Source organism: Delphinapterus leucas, chromosome 10, assembly GCF_059928025.1.
Source record: "Delphinapterus leucas isolate spDelLeu-1000000601 "Yukka" chromosome 10, BTC_Dleu_Yukka2, whole genome shotgun sequence".
Classification (NCBI taxonomy): domain Eukaryota; kingdom Metazoa; phylum Chordata; class Mammalia; order Artiodactyla; family Monodontidae; genus Delphinapterus; species Delphinapterus leucas.
This window is the reverse complement of record NC_143138.1, coordinates 40,379,688-40,403,573: the sequence shown is the minus strand read 5'-3', so window position 1 is coordinate 40,403,573 and position 23,886 is coordinate 40,379,688. Positions and strand designations below refer to the sequence as shown.

General features: G+C 57.5%; 1 protein-coding gene across 1 annotated transcript in view; it reads right to left on the bottom strand.

Annotated features, from left to right (window-relative positions):
• GRM4 (glutamate metabotropic receptor 4) overlaps positions 1 to 23,886 on the bottom strand; it is a 95,995-nt gene that overhangs the window by 42,185 nt on the left and 29,924 nt on the right. The window contains exon 2 of the mRNA XM_089919871.1: positions 18,339 to 18,691. Coding sequence (XP_089775997.1) covers positions 18,339 to 18,691 — 353 coding nt within the window. The remainder of the gene's footprint in view (positions 1 to 18,338; positions 18,692 to 23,886) is intronic.

Sequence of the window (23,886 nt, the reverse complement as noted above, 5' to 3'; positions counted from 1 at the left end):
AGGCACCCAGGCCCGAGTGAATGCCCCCTAACCTGTGGCTGTCCGGGGTGAGCGGGGCTGGGGGGCACAGCGAGGAGTGGACCCGCACTCTGGCTGGCTCTGGCTCCACAGATGGCTTGAGGGCTCTCCGGGAGGCAGCTCAAGCCTGGTTCACGGCCACCATCCCTCTGTCTGCTCCACTCCCGGCCCGACTCTCCAGCCTCCAGCGTCCACTCCATCCTCTTTCTAAAGCACAAATCCCTCTGACACATGGCTCCCGGCCTGCAACCCTTGGTGGTTCCCCACCCGTGTGTGTGTGTGTGTGTGTGTGACATTCAAGGCCACATCTCCTCCTCAGGTCTGGTCCCTACAAAAATCCACCATCCGACCACATCTGCTGCCCCAACAGGCCTTAGCAGAGGCTGTTCCCTCGGCCAGTCCTTCCCTTGCTGGGCCCCAGTTTCTCCTCTGTGTCTGTCTCTCCACCCCATCCCTCATGGGGCCCAGCACACATGCTGTGCCTGCTCGGGTCAGGCAGTGACCCACGCTTGCCGGTTGAATGAGTCACTGAGTGCCCGACTGACAGGGATGGGAGGGCTGGCGGGGCAGGAGCCACTGGCATGGGCAGAGGGGCAGAGGCTCTGTAGGAATCTGAGGTAGCCACCTGCTCAAACCTTCCCACTTCCTTCAGGAACCTCCCTGACCCCCAAAGCCCACTATGACCTCCCCTCTGAGCCACCACCTGGTCACACGGAGTGCCCGAATGTCTGCATGCACAGGCTCTGGGCACCCACTTTGTGCCAGGCTCTGGGCTGCAAAGGTTATCCATGCACAGCGCCTGCAGGACACACTGGTGAGCTCCAAGTACACATGGTGCTGGGCGTCATGCACACCAGGACCTCTCTCTCAGTCCTGCCTTCTGTGGGGAATTTACTTCTCCACCTAGATGCAAATTCCTTGCTATAAGCGCTCAAGAAATGCACATGCAAAAGAACAAGTGGAGAAGTATAAGATAGCCATGCAAACTGGCCGGGCCCCAAGGGCCCAGAGCCGAAGATAGCTGGGCCAGTAGAGAAGGGCATGAGGGCAGGGCGACTCCAGCCCTGTGGACACGGTGGGCCCACTGTGAGAGACCTGGCTGGAGCCAGGAAGACCCAGGTACCAAGGGACAATGAGGCGGAAACAGTCACTCCGGTTTCCCACCTGGCAGGTGATATACCCCATCAAAGGTTTGTGCAAAGCGTGGATACTGCACCTGCTGGCTTTCCCCTCCCCTCCAGTCTGAGACAGAGGGGAAGATGCCTGCTCCACTGCTTCCTGGCTGTGTGACTTTGGACAAGTTACTTAGCCTCTCTGAGCATCAGTAAAATGGGAAAAAAGCCCAGTGGGGCTGGAGTGAGGGTCAAATGCGATGGTGTTTGTGAAGGCCTGGGTTGGCCTCCTGGAGCCAAAGCCGCTGGGGAGCAAGTCCTAGTGGGGGTGAGGGCTGCTGAGGCAGGGGGGCAGGGACCTCATCACCCAGCTTGGGTCAGGACCCAGGGCTGGTGAGAGATGCTCTGGGGACCAGAAACACCAGCTGAAACTGAGAGATGTCCCCAGGGACAGAGTGCTGGGCAGAACCTGGGGCCTTAGCCTAGAGGCCCAGGGTCTATCCAAGGCAGGACACACATCCTTTCTTTCCCGAACACACTCAGCTCATCTCCCCACCCCTGCATCACTCCCAGCCCCGCCCCACCACACACACATGGTGACACACACCCTCACACAATCACATACCACACATCACTACAACCTCACACAATCTCACAGCCACACAGGCTCACACACTAACCACACCGCCCCACGCAGCCACACTCACCACGCCCAGCCTGCCAAAGTCACACCCTCCACACAGCCACACAGCCGCAGACCCAGGCACACAAGTCAGCTGTCCACATCTCCACCAGCCAGCCTGGCCACACCTTAGTACCATCAACACCTCTCCTTTGCTACTGGTGCAGGGGAGTCCGGCTGGGGGGTGCTAACGGGGATGGGGTGGTGACTGGGTGGAGGGGTACAACTATTTACTGAGGAGCCTCAGTGCCCCCATCAGGGCAAAGTCCTCAACTTTCCTCTGAAACCAGGCCGTCCACTCACACCCTCCTGCCCCCATAGAGAATCGGGCTGGACCTGCAGGTACGGGGGGCACAGGCATCAGAGAGCTGGCCTGCTGTGACACAGGAGGCCGAGGCTGGGCACAGATGGGGCCCTCATCCCACCTCAATCCCTTACTTGATAAGAGCCAAGTCACCCAACCTCTCTGAACCTCCACATCTGCATCTGAAAAATGGGAGGGCATTCTCGCCACTCCCCAGACGTGGCAGGGGTGTTGTGAGGATTAAAGGGATCACCTGTGGACAGGCCTGGCCCCTGGGGGGATATTTTGGGGAGGGGGAGGAGGCAGGCTGTGGGGGACCAGCCAGGGCAGCTGTGGGGCTCAGAGCCCCTGAGCTGAGTGCTGCTGTCCCCTCGCTGGGAGGCCGCTAAGCTGCTCCGAGCTGCATTATTCATGGTGCTCAGCTCTGAGCAGAGGGAAATTTGCTGAGTGATCGACCTAATATCTTAACACAAACCCATTTAGGTAAAACACCTTTGAAGCAAGAAAAGCAGAAAAAAGGGGAGAGAGAGAGAGAGAGAGAGAGAGAAGGAAGCAGAGGTGTTTGGAGGCAGGTGGTGGCAGGAGGGGACTGAGCGGGGAGGGGCCCTGAGACTGATTTCTGGCCCACCTCCACCCCAAGGGCCCCCAGGAGACCCCTTCCCCCCAGGCCCACCTCCCCCCACTCTCAGTGGCCATACCGGGCATTCTTCTACTGAGGGAATCCCGCCCATTCCTCAGATTTTGTTCAGAGAGGGAAAGGAGTCTGCCCAAGGCTCACACACAAGTCAGGCCAGCCAGCAGCCAGAAACAGGACTGCTGAGTGTCAGCTCAGAGTCCTCTGCTGAAAAACCCCTTTCAGGACAAGACAGCCCAGCTCCAGTGACACACCTAGGGGCTGAGATCACACAGCGGCTTTTCAGCCCCTTCCTCAGCCTCACTCCACGCTCTACAGCAAGACCACTTTCTCCAACGCAACTCAAATTTTCCCACCCTGGAGCTTTTGCTGGTCCCTCTGCCAGAAATACCCCTCCAGCTTCCCCACCTGCCCAACCCCACCTCGGGGCTCAGTTTCTGCACCTCCTCCCCCACAAAACATCCCAGGGTGGGGACTCATCACTGCCCAGCCCGGCTCTCACCTCACCCCTCTCTGCTGGCACCCGCCATCCTCTGCCTAGACTGTCGGTTTGTGACTCTCATGCTTCAGGGCATGAAGGCTGGAGCCAGGTTGCCTGAGTTCAGATCCTGGCTCTGCCACTTCTTAGCTGTGTGACTCTGGACAAGTTACTCACCTCTCTGGGCCTTGTCTCCTCATAACAAAGCATGAAGAATAAGTGAGTTAATACATGTAACAGTGCCTGGCACATAAGTACTCAATAAGTGTTTGCTGTTATAACACTGTTGTCCCTTTCCTCCATTAGCCCATAAGCCCCTTCAAGGGGCTTTCTTTCTTGACTGTATCTTTCTCTTTCCTAACTCCCTGGTTTACATCAGAGTCTCAGGCATACAAGAGGTGCTCAATCAATGTTGGTTGAACTGAGCCTAATTCCTGGCAATGTTGTCTGTCTGGCCTCTTCACCCCAGATCCCTTGGGAAGAGAAGACAGCGCTGCGCTGGTGGTAGAGACCTCCGTGTGGGGTAGGGGCATGGAGAAGATGACCTCTGGCCAGCTCCAGCCCAGAACAGGAAGCGAGGCTCAGTTGGGCAGGGAGGGGCCAGAGCTCGGGGTCGGCAGCCGGACCTGCGGTTTGGCCAGAAAGGAACAGGCAGCTGCAGGCTGGGATGAAATATTTAGGAGCCCACATCCCCAGGAAGTGGAAACTGACAAGCAAAATGAAATGTTGAGATGTAATTACCCAGGCAGGCCAAGCATGTCTCCCCACCGACGGCGGGCTCAGGCCCCCCCAACGTGCCACAAGCAGGCACTGGCTAATGAAGTCCTCCTGGACCCTCTCCCACACCAGCCATCCTCTTCAGGCCAGGGCAGGGGGAGGGACGGTGAGCAGCCTGGCTCTGGCTCCTCCAGGCCGACCCTTTTGATGGCAGAACAGCAGGAAATGCAAGGAATGGGGGGTCTGGGCCCAGCCCTGGCTCTGGATGTACCTGGGGTGAGGCCTCAGCTTCCTCAGCCAGAAAACGGGGCCGCTGATGCCCCCGGCTGGGAACGAGGATGAGACGGTGGGCCTGAGTGTGCTCCATAAACTGGCTGTGGTGGAGGAGGGCAGGACAGCGCAGACACCAGCCCGACCCTGTGGACCGTCGGAGGCTTTCTTGAGGTGCTGGGCTGCCTGGGACTCGGGTTAGTTAAGAGTTGGTAGACAAAGGTCAGGGACAGAGGCCCAGATGTGGCCCTGAGCTGGAGAAGCACTCACCCCGCCCCCCCAAAACCTGCCCCAGGCTTTCCCGACGCTGTTGGGGAAAAGCTTGGGGCCCCACAGCCTGGGGGCCTGCTTGGCCAGATCTGGGAGTGGAGAGACAGGGACCAGGGAGGGCTGGAAAGGGGACTCCAGGCCTGGATCCTGGGAGCAACCCTGAGTGGGCCTCGGGAGGGCATCTGGGGAGGGGAGGTGGGAGAAGGGTGCTCAGCTGACCTTGCCCTTCCTGTGGAAGGCCAGAGCTGGGGCAGGGGATGCTACCATCTGCTAGCTTTTCTCAATAGGTATTTGGGGTCGGACATGTTTCATAGTGAGAGACTGTCCCACGTTGTAATACAAGGGACATCTTGGGAATCTAGACACTAAGTATCAGGAGGGACTCAGGTCATTGTGATATTTATGTTGACATTTAAATGCTCTCCAGGCACTCCGGCCCCGGTGGGACTGCCCAGAGTTAAGAGGTTTTTTTTTTTTTTTTTTTTTGCGTTACGCAGGCCTCTCACTGTTGTGGCCTCTCCCATTGCGGAGCACAGGCTCCGGACGCGCAGGCTCAGCGGCCATGGCTCACGGGCCCAGCCGCTCCGCGGCATGTGGGATCTTCCCGGACCGGGGCACAAACCCGTGTCCTCTGCATTGGCAGACGGACTCTCAACCACTGCGCCACCAGGGAAGCCCAAGAGGTCTTTTAATTAATCTAAACCAGAGCCCTGGCCCCCCTCCAGGCTGGCTCCATGCCCCGGGGGCGGGTCCAGCCTCACCTGGCAGCAGCCAGCTGACCCCTCAGGCCCGAATCCCCTGTGCCCCCTGACTCCTATCGGCACTGCCTGACCAGACCAGAGCCCCACACCTGCATGCAAACCTCAGCCTGCCCAGCCTGGCCACCCCACCTCTCCACCAAAACTGATCCCACCCCAGCACACCCCTCCTTCCCACCTTCGCTGGCTCTCACCTCCCTCAGGGCTCAGGGCAAAATCCAAACCCCTCAGCCCAGCCCTCAGGCCCTGCGGCCTCAGCTCCCATCACTCCCCACCTCCAAGAGCACCTGCAGTTCCGAACACTAGACTGTTCCCTCTGCCTTTACGACCAGTTCCCCTTCCCAGATTCCTTCAAGTCAGCTTCTGTCAGTTCTCGAAGGTTCATCTCAGGCCCCCTCCTCCAGGAAGCCTTCGTAGTTGTCCCCAGGCTCCCTCTCCCCTGGGTGCCAATAACGATCGCAATGTCTCAACCACTGCACTTAGCACAGGGAAGGGAAATTACTGGACTAGATGCCACTGAGCTCCAGGGCGATGGCCACTGCTGGGCCCACTGCCGGGCACAGAACATCCATTGATTCAGCAACAATTTAAGCTCTTCCTGGTGCCAGATGCTGCCCCCAACACTACGGGGACAGCCACGGATAGGACAGACAAGAATCCTGCCCTCTGGGAGCCGACTTCCCTCTATGAAGTAGACTATAGATGCTGAGGAATGAATGAATGAATGAATGAACAAATGACTGAATGGACTAATTAATTAAGAGCTGGCCTATTGTCCAGAAGGCCTCTTACCCCCGTCTCCAGCTCCCGTCCCTCCACCCTCATCTTCCTGTCTCCCCGACTCGGTCCCCTGCCCCATCCACTCCCTCTCCCCCACACACACATTACTCCACGGCCCCCCATACTCAGGCAGCACTCTTCAGTCGAATAATGTTTGCACATGTTCTCTCATTAGTTCCTCCCAATCAGCCCACGTCTTAGGTGCTATGACCATCATACAGATAAGGAAACCGAGTCCCAGAGCCTAGTCCCAGCTGCCTCCACCTTCCCTTTCTCCAGCCCATCTGCTCCCTCTCCTCAGCCTTTCTCTCTCTCTCTCCCAGCTTCTGGGGTATCTGGCACGTTTCCACCTCTCTCTGAGCCTGTTTCCCCACCTTAAAATGGGGCAGGCAGAGAGGTTCTGAGAGATGGTAAACAGAGCCCGTGCTTCCCCTCCACCGCTCTGCAGCCCCTACTGCGTCCACCCCAACCCCGCTCCATTTCCTCTCCCCTTCCTCCCTCCTCTCTCCTCTTGTTTGTCACTTTGTCCCCTGCTTCCTCCCCCATCCCAAGGCCTCCCTCGGGCCCCAATACATCTGCAAGATGGTCGTTAGCTTTCCTTCTGGCTCGTTAAAAATAAGAATTTGCATAGAATATCCATATGATCATTCTGTCTACGGCAAAATGGGGCACAGATATAACCCGCCACATGAGTCAGGGAGAACAAGGAGGACGGTCACAAAGGGACTGGGAACAACCAACCAGGAAGAGGCCAAGTGCTCACCCTTGGGGTCTGAGGCCTCAGAGGCAGCCCCTCACCCCTCCAGCCCTTTCTTGGCCTTTCTGATGGTTAATTCACCCATTTTTGTCATTCTTACAATAACCAGCACAGTAGGGACTACAATTACCCCATTTTACAGTTGGAGAAACTGAGAGCCAAAGGACAGACACACAGCAAGTCCGTGGAAGCCCTGAGGGTCAGCACTGTCTGCCATGGGCCGACCTACCCCGCTCAGTGTCAGGAATGCTGCCCCCTCCTCACTCAGAAGGAGGGCATCATGAATAACCACATTCAGTCACTCAGCTCCCCTACCCAGAGCACCCTGCTGCTCCTCTGAGACAGGCCCACCGTTCTTCAAGGCTCTCTTCCCATCACCCCCTCCTCAAGGAAGCTCCCCTTCCCCCAGTTCCCATCCTAGCACCCCACTCCATACAACACAATTTAGCCAGATGCAGAGATTTTTGGATACAACTGCTTCCAAACCTCTCATCCCAGCTATATAATTGCATTCAAACCTGCCTCATCCCAAAATGGATTCGCAGCAGTGCCCAGAAATAAACATATTTGGCTAAAAGAGAAATGGATAACAAAATCGAGGGGAAGGGACCAGCACTTTACAGATGAGGCTCCGGTCAGCATCCAGGGACTGGCCGCTTGTTTGTTGGGGACCTGAGCCAACCAGGGCTTCCCCCGTGTCTGGTGCTGGCGCTGTCCGTGGTGCTGAAGCCAGGAACGCCTGGGCGACGCCCCTGCCCTCTGCCCACATGCAACCCGGGAGCAAGTCCTGTGGGCTCGAGCTTCAAAACATACCCCAGATCTGTCTCTTCTCACCACTCCCAGCCCCTTGGTCCCAGTCATCATCCCTTCTACCCTGGAGGACAGGAGTAGCCTCCCCACTGGCCTTCCTGCCTCAGGCCCACAGTCTCTGCCCCACACAGTGGCCAGAGGGATCCTAGTAAACCCAAGTCCATTCACGTCCCTCTTCTGCTCACAACGCTCCCATGGCTCCCATCTCACTCAAAGCAAAAGCCAAAGTCCTCACAGTGGCCCAGAAGGTCCCCTGTGATTGGCTCCTCCCCTTCTACTTCTCTCCCCCTCATTCACTCTGCTCCTTCTTCTTGGCTATAGTCCCCAAATGCCAGGCAGGCTGCTACCTCAGGGCCTTTGCACTTGCTGATTCTCCTGGCTGGGGCACTCTTCTCACAGATCTCTGCATGGCTCACTCCCTCACTGTACTTAGGGCTCTGCCCAAATGTCACCTCTGCAGAAAAGCCTTCCTTGACCACCTGTGTTATAGTCTCCCCTACCTGCACCTTCTGTATACTTATGCTGCTTTGTTCTTCTTCATAGAAATGCCCATCAGTTCCTATCTGAATTTCTATTATATGGTGATGTATTTACTTGTTTACTATAAGCTGCCTCTATCTCTCTCCCCAAACATGAGCTCACAAGGTCAGGGATCTTCATCTGTTTAGTTCACTGCTGTATCCCCCATGTCCTGGTTCAATGTCTGGTACATAATAGGTGCTCAGTAAATATCTATAGAGCAAATGAATTAATTACTGTATAGAAGTGAGGGGTGAAAGGGCTGAAGAAATGCCCCCACTGCCCTCCTTACCAGCCACATCCCCGCAGAGCAGGCTCTGTGATCTGGAGGCCTGGACTCTCTCCTTCTGAGTCCCTAAAAACCCCAGGAGCACGAGGGAAGCCATCACTGAAAAGGTGACCATCAGGGGATGCATTCCTCCTGATCTCCAGGCCCCGTTACACCCACTTTTAGACAGAGCCCCTCACAGGCTCATCCAAGGCCACACGTGACTTGGTGACTCCTGTCACACAAACATTGTCCATCACAGGAGCCACTCCCTTCCTCCTTCCCTGGCCCTGAGAGAACCTCTGGCCTCTGTATGCGGCGGTGTGGGGAGGGAGGGGGAAGGGGGGGTCCTCCAAGGTCCAGCCATCTGACTGACCCACCAACGTTTCCCTGGAGAAGCCAGGTGAAAGGCATCAGACAGCTCATTGAAAGGAGGGCTCCACCCACCTTCCTTCCCTCCAGCTGAGCTCTGGGAGTCACACAGACCAGAATGCAAATCCCAGCTCTGCATCCGACAAGCTGTGAGGGACTGCACCAGCCCTTGGGCAACCTGAGCCACGGTCACCTCCTCTGTAAAACAGGGACAATCCTCAGGGCAGCTGTGTAGGAGCTGGGGCCAGGGTCTGGTAGCTTCGATGAGGATGGGTAATGAAATGTTCCCTAGAAAATTGTATATTAAAACAAAAGGAGGTCCAGGGGTCTTCACACAGACCAGGCCGGGCTGCCTGAGGGGCTGGTGCAGGAGGCAGAGCCTGGGGCTCAAAGGCTCTGGGAAGAGGGCTGGGTGGGTGACACAGGATAATAAGGCAGAAATGGCTGCAGGCATCCCTCCGTGTGTCCACGACATGCATGAGCCCTTTGAAAAAGGCGCACAGCCCCTTCCTGGTCTTACGATGAAGAACTGGAGGCTTGGGGAGGTGCAGTGACTTGCCTAAGGTCACAGAGGAGTAGAGGATGAGGCTGAAACCAGAACCCACCCAGGACACTCAGCAGCCCCATACTGGCCTGAAGTAGGAGCCTCAGGGTAGGGCGGGAAGGAAGCCACAGTGCAGGGAAAGGGGAGATGGGGCTTGCTTTGGTGACACCTCCAAGAAGCTCAGAGTGGGGGGTTGGGGGTGCTGGAACCCTGCCTCAGATAGGAAAACAGGCTCAAACCCAGTAGTCAACAAACAGGTGAAGAGGGCTTCCTGGGGGTCAAGGCCCAGACCGGAGCTGGGGGGGGGGGGGCAGGGAAAGGTCAACGGCCTTTGACACCTGCTCTTTAACAAAGGGGAAGAAATCGGAAGGGATCCCTAAATGTGGGAGCCTCGGAGGATAGATCCCAACATGCTCCAGTGCAGAGGCTCAAGGAAGGGGAGGAAAAATAAACAAGGGCAGGAAAATGAACTTGAAGACAATGGGGTTCAGACCAGGTTTAGAGATGTGTTTGCCAAAAGGCTCAGAGGTAAAAAATAAATAAATAAACCAAAGAGGCCAAAGGAGCTGAGGAAACAGATGCTGCGGATGTGGCTACTCTGTGGGCTCAGGTCTGGCCTCAAGAACATAGACACAGCAGAAGCCAGAGGCCCACCCCACGGTACCCGGACCTCCATGTGGTGAGGACAGAAAAGCCAAGAGAGATGGGTGAGAGATGCAAAGACCCACATCACGGGGGACCTCAGAGGTCCCCTGACCCATCGCCTTTCACATTGGTGATGAAGCTGAGGCTCAGAGAGGGAAAGTGACCAGCCCAGTGTTACACAGCCACCCAGAGACAGAGCCAGGACTAGAACTGGGTCCCGATCCCCACTTCCCACTCTGATGAATAATGATGGAACTTACACCTCCAGAAGCTTAGTGCTTAGTGCAGGGCCCAGACTGTGCTAGTTAGTGCTTTACATGTATTAACTCATTTAATGCTCATGGCAACCTAGAAGGGAAGTGCTTCTTCTTTTTTTTTTTTTTCCTGCAGCACTGCACAGCTTGCAGGATCTTAGTTCCCTGACCAGGGATCGAACCCGGGCCGCCTGCAATGGAAGCACGGAGTCCTAACCCCTGGACTGCCAGGGAAGTCCAGGGAAGTGCTATAAATATTCCCATTTCATGAGGTGGAAACTGAGGCCCAGCGCCCCCAAGTGACTGCTCAAGATTGCACAGTTCATGGTGGCCAAGCCAGCGTCTGGGCTCTTAAACCCTCCACTCCACTGCGTCATCCAGGGAGGACAGGATTCACAAAGGGGCTGCAACCAGCAAAGGAAAACTTTTTTAGACCTGGAAGAAATCTTCAAACATGTTCCACAAAGAAGCCTGGTGAAAGAAAATGTTGCTTCCTGTCCAAGAGGGAAGGGATGCAAACTCAGAGCAAAAAGGGCTCAGTGTCCATTCTGTCTCCTTCCTCCTGTCAATCCCGTCAAGCTTAGAGGCGAACTCGGATGGGAGCATGTCCCCATTGTGATAGGCCAGGGCGAACACATCAGAGATGAGTCAGAGAGAGAGGAAAAGTGGCCTGATGACACCCAACCCACGGGACTCACAAAATCAAGAGGTACCAGCACCGCACTGAAGGCCAGGGGGGCGGAGCAATTAGAGCGGACAGGCGAAGTCCCCACGGCAGGCCAGACAGCGCAGGGCTCACCTCCAAAGCGGGATAGAGACTGACTGGGTAATCACTGAGCAGTCACACTGATGCCAGCACCTTGCCAATCTCGCAGAGCATCCCGGAGAACCAGCTGGCACGTGGTGGGCCTCACAGCTTGGCAGGGGATGCCCATACCAAGTCCACTGAATTTCCACCTACAGAGCAGTGACGGGCAGCAGAGCAAGGGAGAGGAAGATGCAATTTGTCTCAAGTTGGGGGCAGCCTGGGTGATAAGCTAGAATGGTGGGGACTGGCTCCGGGGTGGGGTCCACTCCCCCCGCCACATTCTTGGAAAATGCATTGGTCAGTGGGCAGGGATGAAGGTCCCTGGGCTGTGAGGCCCAGAGGTCTCCCCTCAAGAAGATGCTACAAGCCACCCTGCTCTCTTATACACCAACCCAAAGCCAGTGGCAGGACGCCTCCCTGTTTCCAGCGCCCTGCCCCATCGGCTGATCTCAACCACATTTCACCTGACTGAGGGTGAGAAGGTCGCATGCTCCAGGCTCTGTCCCCATACAGTTGGACCCACTCATCCCTGAACCAAAAGACCAAGCCTGAAGTGCCCCCATGATGAGGCTTAGCTTACGAGAAGGATGCCTGGAGTCAGGGGCCTCGGGCTGGGAGGACCCGGCCTGCCAGATGTCAGAGCTGGACCCTGCAGATGAGCTGATGTGCCCACTCCTGTCACAGATGAGAGACGGGGGCCCCAGAAGGGCGATGACGTGCCCAAGGGCACAGGGCTGGTCATCTGTTCATCCTACAGACATCTACTGAGGCCCCACTGTGGGCGAGGGATGGCGAAGGACACAGAGCCAAGGGGGTCCTTCCTTCCACGGCCTCAAGGGGCCCAGTCAAGTGGAAGAGGAAGAGGGGGAATTCAACAAGCACTGGGGCAGGTATGATTGGGGTTCCCGGGAGGCCAGCCTAGGGGAAGATCATATGCCTCCCTGGGTAAGCAAGTCTGCAGGGAGGAGGGGCCTTGGCACTGAGTCGTGATGGGCAGAGAAGACTCCCCAGGGCCCTATGTAAATTGGACATGGCAGGTGGACACAACAACCCCAAGTGCCAAAAAACCGTTAAACGCAGGGTTGACCTGAAAGAAACCGCTCCGCTCCATCTCACACGGGTCCCCATCCCACGGCTACTAGGACCAGGCCAGGCCCCTCACTGGGGTCCCATCTGCCTGCTCACTCCTTCCTCCAGGCTGTGCTCACGCTGTTCCCCCACCTGGCACGCCCCTGCCTTCCTCTCCACTTGTCCAAGTATCCCTCCTCCAAGCCCTGCTGGACTGCCCATCTTGATGCGCTGGGCCTCTTGCAACCCTGGAGTTTATCTCTTCACCTCAACACATGCGTCATCACATCCCTTCATTCAATTATTAAGGCAAATTCTCCTGGGCACCTCCTGCAGGAGGGCAGGGTGCCAGGTCTGGGTGGGCACTGTTCTTCCCACGCCCGCTGAGAGCTGGCAGAGCCCACGCCCTCTCTCCTCTCCTCGCACAGGGGCTGAGTACCCAGTGGATGTGAAATAAATCCATGAAGTCCAGGCCAGTGCGAGACTCGAGCAGGGTCTGGAAGGCTGAGCCTCTTCCTGTTCCTGCCCTCTGGGGCAGGCAGCACCTCAGAACAAAGCATCCCGAGGCAGGCGCTGCGGTGGAAAGGATATCTGTCCTCGATGAGTCAGGATAGGGTTGGGGGCAGCCAGGAGCTCAGAGGGGAGGGCAGGGTCCCAGGGCAGCCTGACCCCAGAAGCCTGTGCTCTGTCAGCCTCAGTCTGCCCTTCTATAGACTGGGAGAGCAACCTTTCAGGCCTAGGATGGGAAGAAGGGCTAAAGAAGTGAGTAGGCGGCTGGATTTCATGATCACCCATCCCACAAACATTTACTGAGCACCTACTGTGTGCCAGGGACTGTGCTAGAGGCTGGGGAGGTACCAGAGAACAAAACAGACAAAAAATCTCTGCTGTCATGGACCATAAACAAATAAAAATGTACTTGTCAATTGCTATAAAGAAAAACAGAGCAGGGAGCATGGAATGGAGAGTAGTGGACTGGGGACTCAGTGGTCAGAGAGGCCCCTCTGAAGAGGGGACCCCTGGGAAGGCAGCTGAATGCACTGAGAATGCAGCCACATGGACAACCAGGGACAGAGCTTTCTGGGCAGAGGGAGCAGCCAGTGCAAAGGCCCTGAGGTGGGCTTGTGCCTGGAGTGTTAGAGGAGCCGTGAGGAGGCTGGTGTGACTGGAGAAGAGCCTGAGAGGGGAGTGGAAGGAGACAAGGTCCGGGAGGGGAGGCAGCAGAAAGGGGAGCTGCTGGATCCTGGGGGTGCCCTGGGGCAAACCTCTCTCCTCTCTAGTCTCCCAGAAGGATGAGCAGTGCCATCCCCTCCGGGTGGCACGGCTCTTTCCAGTGGGCCAGCTCCTCGCCACTCCCCTTGGAGCCTCTGTTTACAGCTGGAGAAGTTGAGTCTAGAGATGTCACATAGCCAGAGGGATGAGGTGCCCCAGCCTTGGGCCTCCAGGTGCCAGCCCTGCCACTCCGCCGCGCGGACGGGCCCATCTAAATGCAAGTCTGATGCTCAGCCCTGGGAGTTGGACCTGGAGGTCAGACCAGCAACAGCTTGACTCACCAACATCTCCGGAATACCAATGGGGGATGCGGGGACACAGCAGGGAGATGAGACTTTAAATTTTCCACCGTGCGAGGGACAGGACATCCTTCAAGGAGCAGGCCTGAGGCTCCCACGTCCCTTCCCTCCACACCCAGAAAGGCCCTCCCATTCTCACCCTAGGAGTACAGGCCTAGATGTGCCCAGGGTGCTAGAATCACTCATTAGAGAACCAAACTCCCAAGGTGGCCCCATGGAGATGCCCCTGCCCAGAGCTGACCTGTGTGTCCTTCCTATGACGTGCACCAGAGATCAGGAGGCCACGCTGGATTCAAATCCCACTCCTGCTACTTTCCAGCTGTGTGGCCTCAGGGGAGTTACTTAACCTCTCTGAGCCTCAGTATTGCCATCTGTATAATGGAGTTGTCTTGCAAGACAAATGAGTTAACATGTATGAAGCACATAAAATGGGGTCTGGTCCACAGGAGGGCTCCATAAATGTTACCTACTAATATTATCCATTGTCCTGTCACCCACACAGGAGCCCTGGGCTCTGACACTCAACACTTCCTTGTGATCTTAGGCCCCTTGACTTCCCTGAGCCTTGGTTGTCCTCATCTGTGAAATGGAGCACTAGTGCAAGTAAACTGAGGCTCACACAAGGCCCCACTGATACGGAAAGGCTGTGGGGGTATACAAGTTCATACTCCAGACTCCAACCCCTGAAAGCGCCCAGGACAGTGGTGGGAGGCACCGAGGGCGGGGCCCCACCTGTGCCACCCCCTCTAGCCTTCATCTCCCTCCAAGGGTGACTCACTCACATTATCTTCAGAGCCCAGGCAGGGCCTGCTCTACGTACCTAGTCCCAGGCCTGGTTGTGTCCCTAGCCTTTCCCTTGGGCAGCCTCTGCCCGGCAGGGAGAGGGGGAGCCCTGCAGCCAGAAGGAGCGCACACCACACAGATGGGGGATGCGCCCGACACCTCACAAAAGCACACACACGCCCACGACCTGCTGCAGACACCAGGGCAAGCAGGCTGGCCTGGGCTCCCGTGATTTTGTCCCTCATCCTGTCCTTGGACACTGCCTGTGGCCCCACGCAGGGCCCAGCACCACCCCCTCGGGCCTTCCATCACTCCCCGGGCCTCCCCAAGAGCGGCTGGCACCAGGGAGGGCTGGGGCCCAGGCAGCCAGACCCTCCAATGTGCGTTCCTGAGCGCCGACCTCCATGGGCCGGGAGCACGTTTCATTCTGATAACAACCAGTTTCATCCCCACTTCGCAGATGAGGAAACCAAAACCGAGAGAGGCTGAGTGACTTTCCCAGAGTCACGTGGCCAGCAAGTGGCTGAGTCGGAGCCCAGGTCTGTCTGTTGAGGCCTGTTCCTTAACCATGCACTGCCATCTCTGTGATATAAGCTGGGGGAGACGGATAGCGTGGGGTAAAGGGCCGAGGGCTGACAACCTGGCTCCAAGTCCTGCTCCAACACCTCAGTGTGTGAGCCTGGGCCAGCCACTTCACCCATCTGAGCCTCAGTTTCCTCATCTGTAAAAGGGGGACAAAACACTGTCATCAGGATTCATGAAAGTGCAGTGAGGCTGCCTGGCACAGTGCAGGGTCCAGTCAAGGGCCATAGGCTGGCTCAGGGCGTAATCCACATGACCAAGTGATTGGGGTGGGAGGGCACTGCTGATGGGGACTGGAAAGTGCAGCGCCAGAGCTTTCTCTAAGCCCTGTGCCAACGGCCCAATAGTGCTGGGTGCTACCCAGGAGCTCCCCACCCAGAGGATGGAGCTGGGCTCCAATCCCAGCTCCTCTACGTTCTGGCTGTGTAGCCTTGGGAAAGTGACCTACCCTCTCTGGCCTCAGTTTCCTCATCTATAAAAAGGCCATTGGCTTCCCTGGTGGCGCAGTGGTTGAGAGTCCGCCTGCCGATGCAGGGGACACGGGTTCGTGCCCCGGTCCAGGAAGATCCCACATGCTGCAGAGCAGCTAGGCCCGTGAGCCATGGCCTCTGAGCCTGCGTGTCCAGAGCCTGTGCTCCGCAACGGGAGAGGCCCGTTGCTCTGCAACAGTGAGAGACCCGCATACAGCAAAAAAAAAAAAAAAAAAAAAAAAGGCCATAATTATGCTCCCTGAAGGACCCACCAGAGCCCAGCACACAGGAGGCACCCAGGACTTGCTGGCTGAGCTCTCACCAGGGCTCTGATGTACACCCTCAGCCTGGCGAGTGCACCCTCCCGTCCTCCCCGCTCCCTGGCACTCCTCTTAGCAACGTGAAGATGATTTATACTTCAGAGGACGAATCAATACGATATACAGCCAAAGACATCTTTAATCTTTCACAGGAATTAGGCAAAAGGTACAGCGGCCCCTTTCTACTGGCCACTCAATTCTGATTTCAGTTTGGGCAGCTGGAGCATGGCTTTCTCTCTCCTTTTCTTTTCATTTGCCTAAAGATGGTTCTCCAAATCAAATTTCATTTAGCAGGCCGGGCAGGAAGACCTAGCTGCCCAGCCAGGGCCCCAGGGCTGCACACCCTGCCAGGGGGTCTGCGGATGAGGGAGGTCCGGCCAGGTGGGAGGTCAGACCCTCAGCAATGGGAAGGAGTGCAGGCGGCAGGGGCACAGCTGTGCCCCTGTGCTGGGCCCGGGCAGAGTAGCTAGTTCTCTTATTTTTCTAGGGTTCCTTTTAAAAATCTTGAGTAGACTTTCTATTTTCTAACTGCTCAATGCCTGATTAGATGCTTGCAGCAAATTCAAACGGTAGCCTTAGCTTCAGCCAAAATGCAATGCCCTGACCTCACCCCAATCCCATGCCTCTCCCACGCTTAACACATCAGCATGTGTCCCTCCAGGCCAAGTGTGTGTGTGTGTGTGCACGCGCGTGCGCACGCGTGACTGTCATACCCCCATCCCTTGCACAGGACTGGTCCACATGGGTCTCAGTTACTGCAGTGGGAAATGGGCAGAAGACAGAGTGACAAAAATACAAAGCAGTTAAGACCTCTAGTCCTGGAGCCAGCTCGCCTGGATTCAAATCCCTTCTCCACCTCTAACTTGCTCTGTGACCTGGTGCCAATTATTTGGTGTCTCTGAGCCTCAGCTTCCTTCCCTGGAAAACGGGGGTACCTGCTTCATCTGGTGGGGCAGATTACCCAGAACACCCGGTATAAACAGGGGCTCGGCATGTGCCAGCAGCATAGGGAAGGCTATGTTGAGTACACGGGGTGGCTTCCAGGTCCCTATGGCAGGGACCAAACACAACCGAACACTAAGATTCTGGACCTCTGTCCCTGCCCCCATCCAGCACTTTTGTCCCCAAATCCAACAGAGGTTGCACCTGAATCAGAAAGGCAGTGGGCTCGTTTGGAGAAGGACTCAAGCCATCAGGGAGAAGAGGAGCCTGCAGGATGGGTGGAGCCAGTGCAGAGAGGTACCCAAGTCTGAGCAAAGAAAGAAAGGATTTGTGGGCAGTCAGAGGGAGGGGCGGGGGGGGGAGCTGGAGTCTGACACTGCCCAGCCTGCCTGCAGGTGGGAATGGGGTCTGTCCACCCCCTGCTTCCTTCCGTGGGGGCCCAGCTGCTGGAGCCGCAGCCATCAGTCAGCACTACCCCATTTCCACCACCCTGCCGCCCTCGCCGCCAGGTTACAAGAACCCGAGCTGCTTCGGCTGTACAATTAAAGGGGCTTGTCTGAGATTTATAGCAGGATTATGCCTGCAGGGTGTTACCAACGCCAGCCTCTGGACACTCTGTGGTCCTTAGGAAAAACAATTAGAGTTCCGGGGTTCTCCGGGTATAAATATAGAGATGCCATCCCCCAAGGTCGAGGGCGCCACAGTGAGCTATTTAGAGACGGGGCCTTGGGAGAGGCCAGGAGAGGAGGCAGAGGGCCCCTGTCTGCGGGGAGGAGGGTCCACCAGGAGCGGAAGGGCCTCCCTGCTTTCCTCCATGCCCCACGCAGCACAGGAGCCGTTCCTTGGCCCCCGCAGCTCTGAATCAGCTTGGCAGGGCTCACCAGCCCAGGTGGAGCCCCCAACCCAGGGGCCTGTCTGCTGCCCTGGATGCCCACACACACAGTCCCACACAGGCTGTCCTGCCTCAGTGTGACCATCGGAAAGGACCGGCCAGAGGCCCAGGTCTGGGCCTGCCGTGGAGGTAACCCCTGCTTGCTTAGCCTCTCCTTGCTTGCTGATAACTAGAAGCTTTACCACTCTGAGGATGGCAATTCAGGAACGCAGTGAGCTCGGCGGGGCAAGGGGGCCTGTGGTAAGTGCGGAGGATCCGAGGAGAGCACGTCACTTTCCCACCCTTCCCCGAATCCCACCCACAGGGCACCTACCTCCCTGAGGCCAGCACAGCCCCACCGCAGCCCCTGCCCCTCACCACACGGCCCAAGTTTAAGGATTCTGATTCCCAGTCCCTCAAACAAATCCTTGCTCCAAGAAGCTGCTGGTTGGCCTCTGGCTCCTGGGTCTCTGAGACCCCACTGAACAAGCCCACCTCCATCCCCACCTCCTTCTCCTCCTCTCTGCCTGAGAACAGGGGCTGTTCCATCAGCTCCCATGCTGGGGATATTGACAGTCCCTCCGTCTACCCAGCCATGTCCGCAAAAGTCATTCACATCCACCCCCAGCCCCCAGCCGTCACCCAGCCACCCGCCCACAAGGCCACAGGCTCAGAGGAGAAACTCAGGCCCGTGAGGGAGTGGCCCAGGGCAGGAGAGCCCAAGGCAGAACCCAGGGAGTGGCTCCCGAGCAGTGCTCGGCCACCACGCTGTGACATCCCCCCGTCCCCAAGCACGACCCTGAGGGTGGGCGCCGGACTCACCGTCCTCACGGGACTTCTGGACGAAGGCCTCCACGCCACTCTCACCGTAGCTGCCCTCCGAGGCTAGCGTGGACACGTAGTTCCACTTGAGGGCACGGACGATGTCCACCATGGCCTGGGCCTGGTACGTGTCCGAGGGCACCACGCGGGAGAAGAAGTCGTAGCGGCTGTTGTCACTCAGGTCGGGGGCTGTGGAGGCGTAGCTGATCTGGGGGATCTGGGGGCGAGAGGGGCCACTGATGGGGGCGGCTGGCACCTCACCCTGCCCGGCCAGCACCAGCCCCTACACCCCAACCTGCCTCCCATCCCATGGCCTTGGGACCCCCCCCCAGCCCTTCCCATGGGCACTGCCTCCTCTCATCCTGGGGGAGACCCCTTGACATGGGCTGAATAGGTCCCAGCCCCACTTGACAGAGGAGGAAACTGAAGCCCAGAGAGAGTGGGCAAATGGTTGGTCAGCCCCGCCCCTGGCTCTACCCAGGGTCCCAATGCCTCCCACCCCCACTCAGCTCCCCTGCTCCCGTCTCTCCCCAGGCCTCTCCCCTTTCCCAGCAGGAGTGAGGCTGGCATCAGGGTGAGAAGTGAGAGGCATGTCAGCATCAAGCCCTCCTCTAGAAACTCTCCCAGCCCACCTCACCTGGGTCTTGTGGCCGGTGGTCCCTCAATAACACACACGTACACACCCCAGAGTCCTAGGAGATAACGCACATGCCTGTACACACATACACGCACGTGCTAACACACACACACACACACACCACGGGATCCTCTGGGTGCCTCAATTTACATAAAGAGTTAGAACATCCCAGCTGGAGAGAATCCCCAGATGGTTGGCCAGGGATGGAGTGGAAATGGGGATGGGGTGGGGATGAGGGTGGTGAGAGGGGCCTGAGGGTTTATCTGGTCCACTCCCTGCCCCCAGGCAGCCTTTCTTGTCACCACCCAGCAGACCCCATCCCCACAGTTCTCTCTGGGCCCGGGCTCCTTCCTCCTGCCCAGCTCAGAGGGGACAGAGCCCAGGTTCCGATTCCCACAGCCCTCGTCCCACCCCACAGATTGAATCCCAGAAGGCCAGAGAGACTGGGGCCTCCGAGAAACCCTCTCTCCGCAGCCTGGGACAAAGGGCCCACCCGGTGCCACAGCCTCTCAACGGCAGACTCCGGGCCTCCTGGCCCCAGCCCGGCTCCCCCAGTCACAGGGCACCTTCCTGCCCTCACACCTCCCACCTGGCCCCCCAGGCAAAGGTGGGACATGGAGCTCTCAAGGTGCCATTCCTCGTGTGGTTGACATCCAACATTCCCAAGGGACATGAAAGGGGTCGTGTGGACCCTCCTGAGCCTCCCCCACCTTCCCCCCGCCCACATCCCGGGTGCCCTCCTCACAGGGCTCTCGTCTGCCCTGGCTCCCCAGGACCGGCCAGTGGCCCGTGCTCTCCACCCCCTGCCTTGGTCCACACCAACATGTACCCTTCCTGTGTACCTTTTACCCTGCCCTCAGTCATCCACGGTGACAGGGTGAAGGGCTGGACATACTGATCTGGGCTGATGTCAAATCGAAGATTGATTCCCCCTAAGGAATAATTAAGATTCAATCCTGGCAGAAAAAAATTAATGGCCAGAATTTTAGGCCACGTGGCAACTGAGGGTGGGAAAATATTCCGGAGCCAGAGGACACCGGGAGCCCCCTGCACATGGGTTTGCCCACCTGGCCTCTGCCTAGGGTGTGCCTACCCCCAGGGACAGTGCGGGGGTCCACCTTCCACTGGGGTATATACTCAACCTGCTCTGAAACTAAACAGGGGCAAAGCTGCCTCCCGGAAGACAGCCAGGGGCTAGAGGTGGGGTTGGGCAGGATCTCCCACCTTAGACTCTCTGTATGTTTTCCACGTAGAACTATGCAAATACAGCACGTGTTTAGAAAGCAGACCTCACTGGAACGTCCCAGAGCACATGCGTCCCTCTGCCTGCCTGGGTCAGCAGTGTCTGAACGCTAGCCCAGTCCTCTCGGCCCTGGAGGGCACTTAGCGTGAAAGCAGCACCCCCTACAATGCGGACTCTGGTTGGACATTTGATGATTCATTCAAAGAGTATCGTTATTTTTAAGGTCTGATGATGGTATCATAGCTGCGGTTGGCTGGCTGGTTTTTGAGTCCCTAGCTCTTAGAGCGCCGTTTCCCCACCTCAGCGCTGTTAACGCTTGTGGAGGGGAGTGGGGTGTGATTCTTTGTTGGCGGGCTGTCCTGTGCCTTGTAGGATGTTTAGCCGCACCCTTGTCCCCTACCCACTAGATGCCAGTAGCACACCCCTCCCCCGGTTGTGACAACCAAAAATGTCTCTAGACATTGCCAAATGTCCCCCGGGAGAAAAAACTGTCCCCAGTTGAGACCCACCGTTTCAGAGATATGTACTAAAATATTTAGGCATGAAGTGATATGATGAGGTCTGGGATTTGCTTCAAAAGAATCGCTGTGGGAACGCGTGGAAGAAGAAATAACACTGGCCAAGCGCTGACAACTGTTGACCGGTGTGGACGCGAAGGTACACTGCCCTGTTTGTTGCACTTTTGTGCGTGTCTGAAATGCCTACATTTAAATTTTTTGATGGTAAAACAACAGAACAAAATAAATGTCACCCTTGGGGTCAACCCTCTGAAGAGAAGCGCCCTGAATCTGGAGCTGGCAACGGAGATGAGGGCCACCACAGCAGGTCCCTGAGAGCAGATGGCCGTGTTTGTTTGCCAGCTCACCTCTGCCGGCCCTAATCACACACCCAGAAATCCACTCGCCTCCTGATTAGAAGCGGCTTCTCTCCTACTTCTGATGTGTTCTCCCAACACAGGGCCTTAGGGCCGGAGTCAAAAGTGCCCGCTCGGAGGAGGGGCAGCAGGTCCAGGGAGGTCTTGGGGCTGGTGGCAGAACAGGCCAGAGCAGCTCACACGAGGCAACTTCTCACCCCTCGGGCCTCCTTCCAAGCCACCTCCCCCCTCCCCTCCCATCCGGGCACTCGGCCTGGGCAGGGACAGCGGATGGACAGGTGGCTGTCCAGGTGCCGGGACTCAGAGCCTCCCCCAGTGAGCTCAGCCTGCGTCAGCCGGCTTCAGACCCAGGCGCCACCCCTGCCCCCTGCACACCCTCATTCCCATAGAGGGTGGGAGGGCCAAGCATGGGGTTCCTGCAGGTGTGTGTGTGTGTCAGCCTGCAGGAGTGCTCAGGGCCTCTGATTTCTGAAGCCCGGGGGGGCCCCTGCGCCGCCCCCAACCATTCCTGAGATCCTGGAACAGGGACCCTGCCCTGAGATGATGAGGGTTGCGGAGGGGTAGAGCCAGCTTCCTGAACAGGGTCCAGGAGATAAGCCAGCATCCTCGTAAACATCGCCTCTGCCAGCTCCTCCTACCCCGCCCCCTGCAGGCTCCCTCCTCAACTCCAGGCCCTCCTGAGGTGCCCAGGAGGATGGCCTGAAGCAGTGATTTGGGAGTTAAACTGCTCAGATTCAAATCCCAGGTCTGCCGTGCACCGGCTGGGAAACCTGGGGCAGGTTACTTCACCTCTCTGGGCCTCAGTTTCCTCCTCTGCAAAATGGGAATAATTCCAATCCCTTTCTCGTAAGGTTGTGAGGGTCACGTGTGGGAACTCACAGGAGGTGCTAGGGGCTGCGCCTGGCGGGCAGTCAGCACTCAAGGGTTAGCTCTGATATGAGTTATTATCCCTCCCCCTGCACTTCCTCCTGGCAGCTATCTCTCTGTTTTTACCCTCTAGCACTGTCCCTGGTGCCTCCCCCTCCCACCCCCAGCTCTCTCACTGTAGTCACAGAGTTACTGCTTAGTGAGGACATCTCCTGGGGCTGGCAGGTCCCCCCAAGCTCCCCTCCCTCCCGTCCCCACCCCAGCCTGGAGTGGAGGGGCAGAGGCAAGGACCACCCTGGGGACCCCATGGGCAGGGGGATTGTGACAACCTGGCCCGAGTGGGGCTCTGGCATCTCCGCAGCTCTCACTGTCCCCGCAGCCCAGCCGAGAGGGAGGGAGGCGCTGGATTAACATTCTCCTCAGAAAACATTCCTCTCCTTCACAACAGCCATGCCCATCCTGTCCCCCCGCCAGCTCCTCCCTCTCTGCCTCCCTCTTGCTGTCGCCCAACACTTAGAGCACCAACTGTGTGTTGGGCACTCTTCCAGGTGCTGGGGATGCTACACCTTCCTATTGCGCCCTCATGGGACAAGAGTCAGCAAGAAGTCAGACTCCAGCAGCCCTGACCAACGACGGCTGTCCTACTCTGGGGCCATCTGTTCGCCTGTTTCTCTTTCCTCTCTGCCTGCCTTCCTCTGCCCACAAAGCCCCAGACCTCATCTCCCCACATCCAAATCTTCCTGGTGCATCAAGGCCCAGCTCAAGTGCCACCTCCTCCACGCAGCCCCCCCGGGAGCCTTCATCCTCCAGAGAGCCTGGTCAGACCTCCCTCAGCACCAAGTCGGGCTGCTCCAGGGGCACCGAGCACATCCTCCCTGTCCTCCCACGTGTTAGGTATTTGGCCAACTTATCAATTCAACAAGCGTTCTGAGGCACTCCACGTTGTGCTGGGCAAGGCCACTGGGGAGACACCGAGGGGAACTGGGCTCATCCCACCCCCAAACCCAACACTCACTGCATCTGGGGGACACCCTGGGGAGGAGGCAGGTGGGATGCCCATGAGTGGCACACCGTGTGTCTGCAGCTGGCACCCCGCAGAGCCTCATGCTTACAAAAGTACGAAAAGGGTGAGTGACTGAAGGGGGAAATACATGAATAAACACTCTCTCTCCCTCCCTCTCTCTCTCTCTCTCTCTCTCTCTCTCTGGCTTCTGGAGTGACAAAGAGGTCCCTGCCACATGGGAAAGACAAAAGCTGCTTCCGGGCTTGAGCAACAATGAAGATGAATGTCAAGCACATGTGTGTTTGTGTGACACGCGCACGTGCGAGCACATGCTGGAGCATATGCCCTGAGCACACAGCACACTCGTTGATTTATTCCTCTTACCAATAGTCACCGAGCGCCAACGACCTGCCAGGCACAGCTCTGAGAGCAGGGGTAGGCGGTGGACACTGCCCCGTGGGGCACCCCATGTCGACAGGGGCAGGCGATGGAAAGGCGATGCAGGGCTGGTAGATGGGGATGGGGCCCAGGAGAAAAAAGAAATCAGGGAAGTTCAGGGGACTGTTAGGGAGAAGGCCTAGGGAAGCCCCTCTGGCAGGGTGACATTTGAGTCAAGACCCCAAGGAGGTGAAGGAGGCAGCCCGTAGGTATTTGAAGGAGGGCTTTTTAGGCAGAGGGAACACGTGGATGTACGTGTATGCACGTGTGTGTAAGCATGTACATGTATGTGTATCTGTGTGTTCCAACCTGAATCTGTTCTGAACCTGCCCCAGGCCTGGCCAGCAGCCCCAAACACCCCCCGGGGCACAGAGACGCTGGCTGGGATGCAGGTG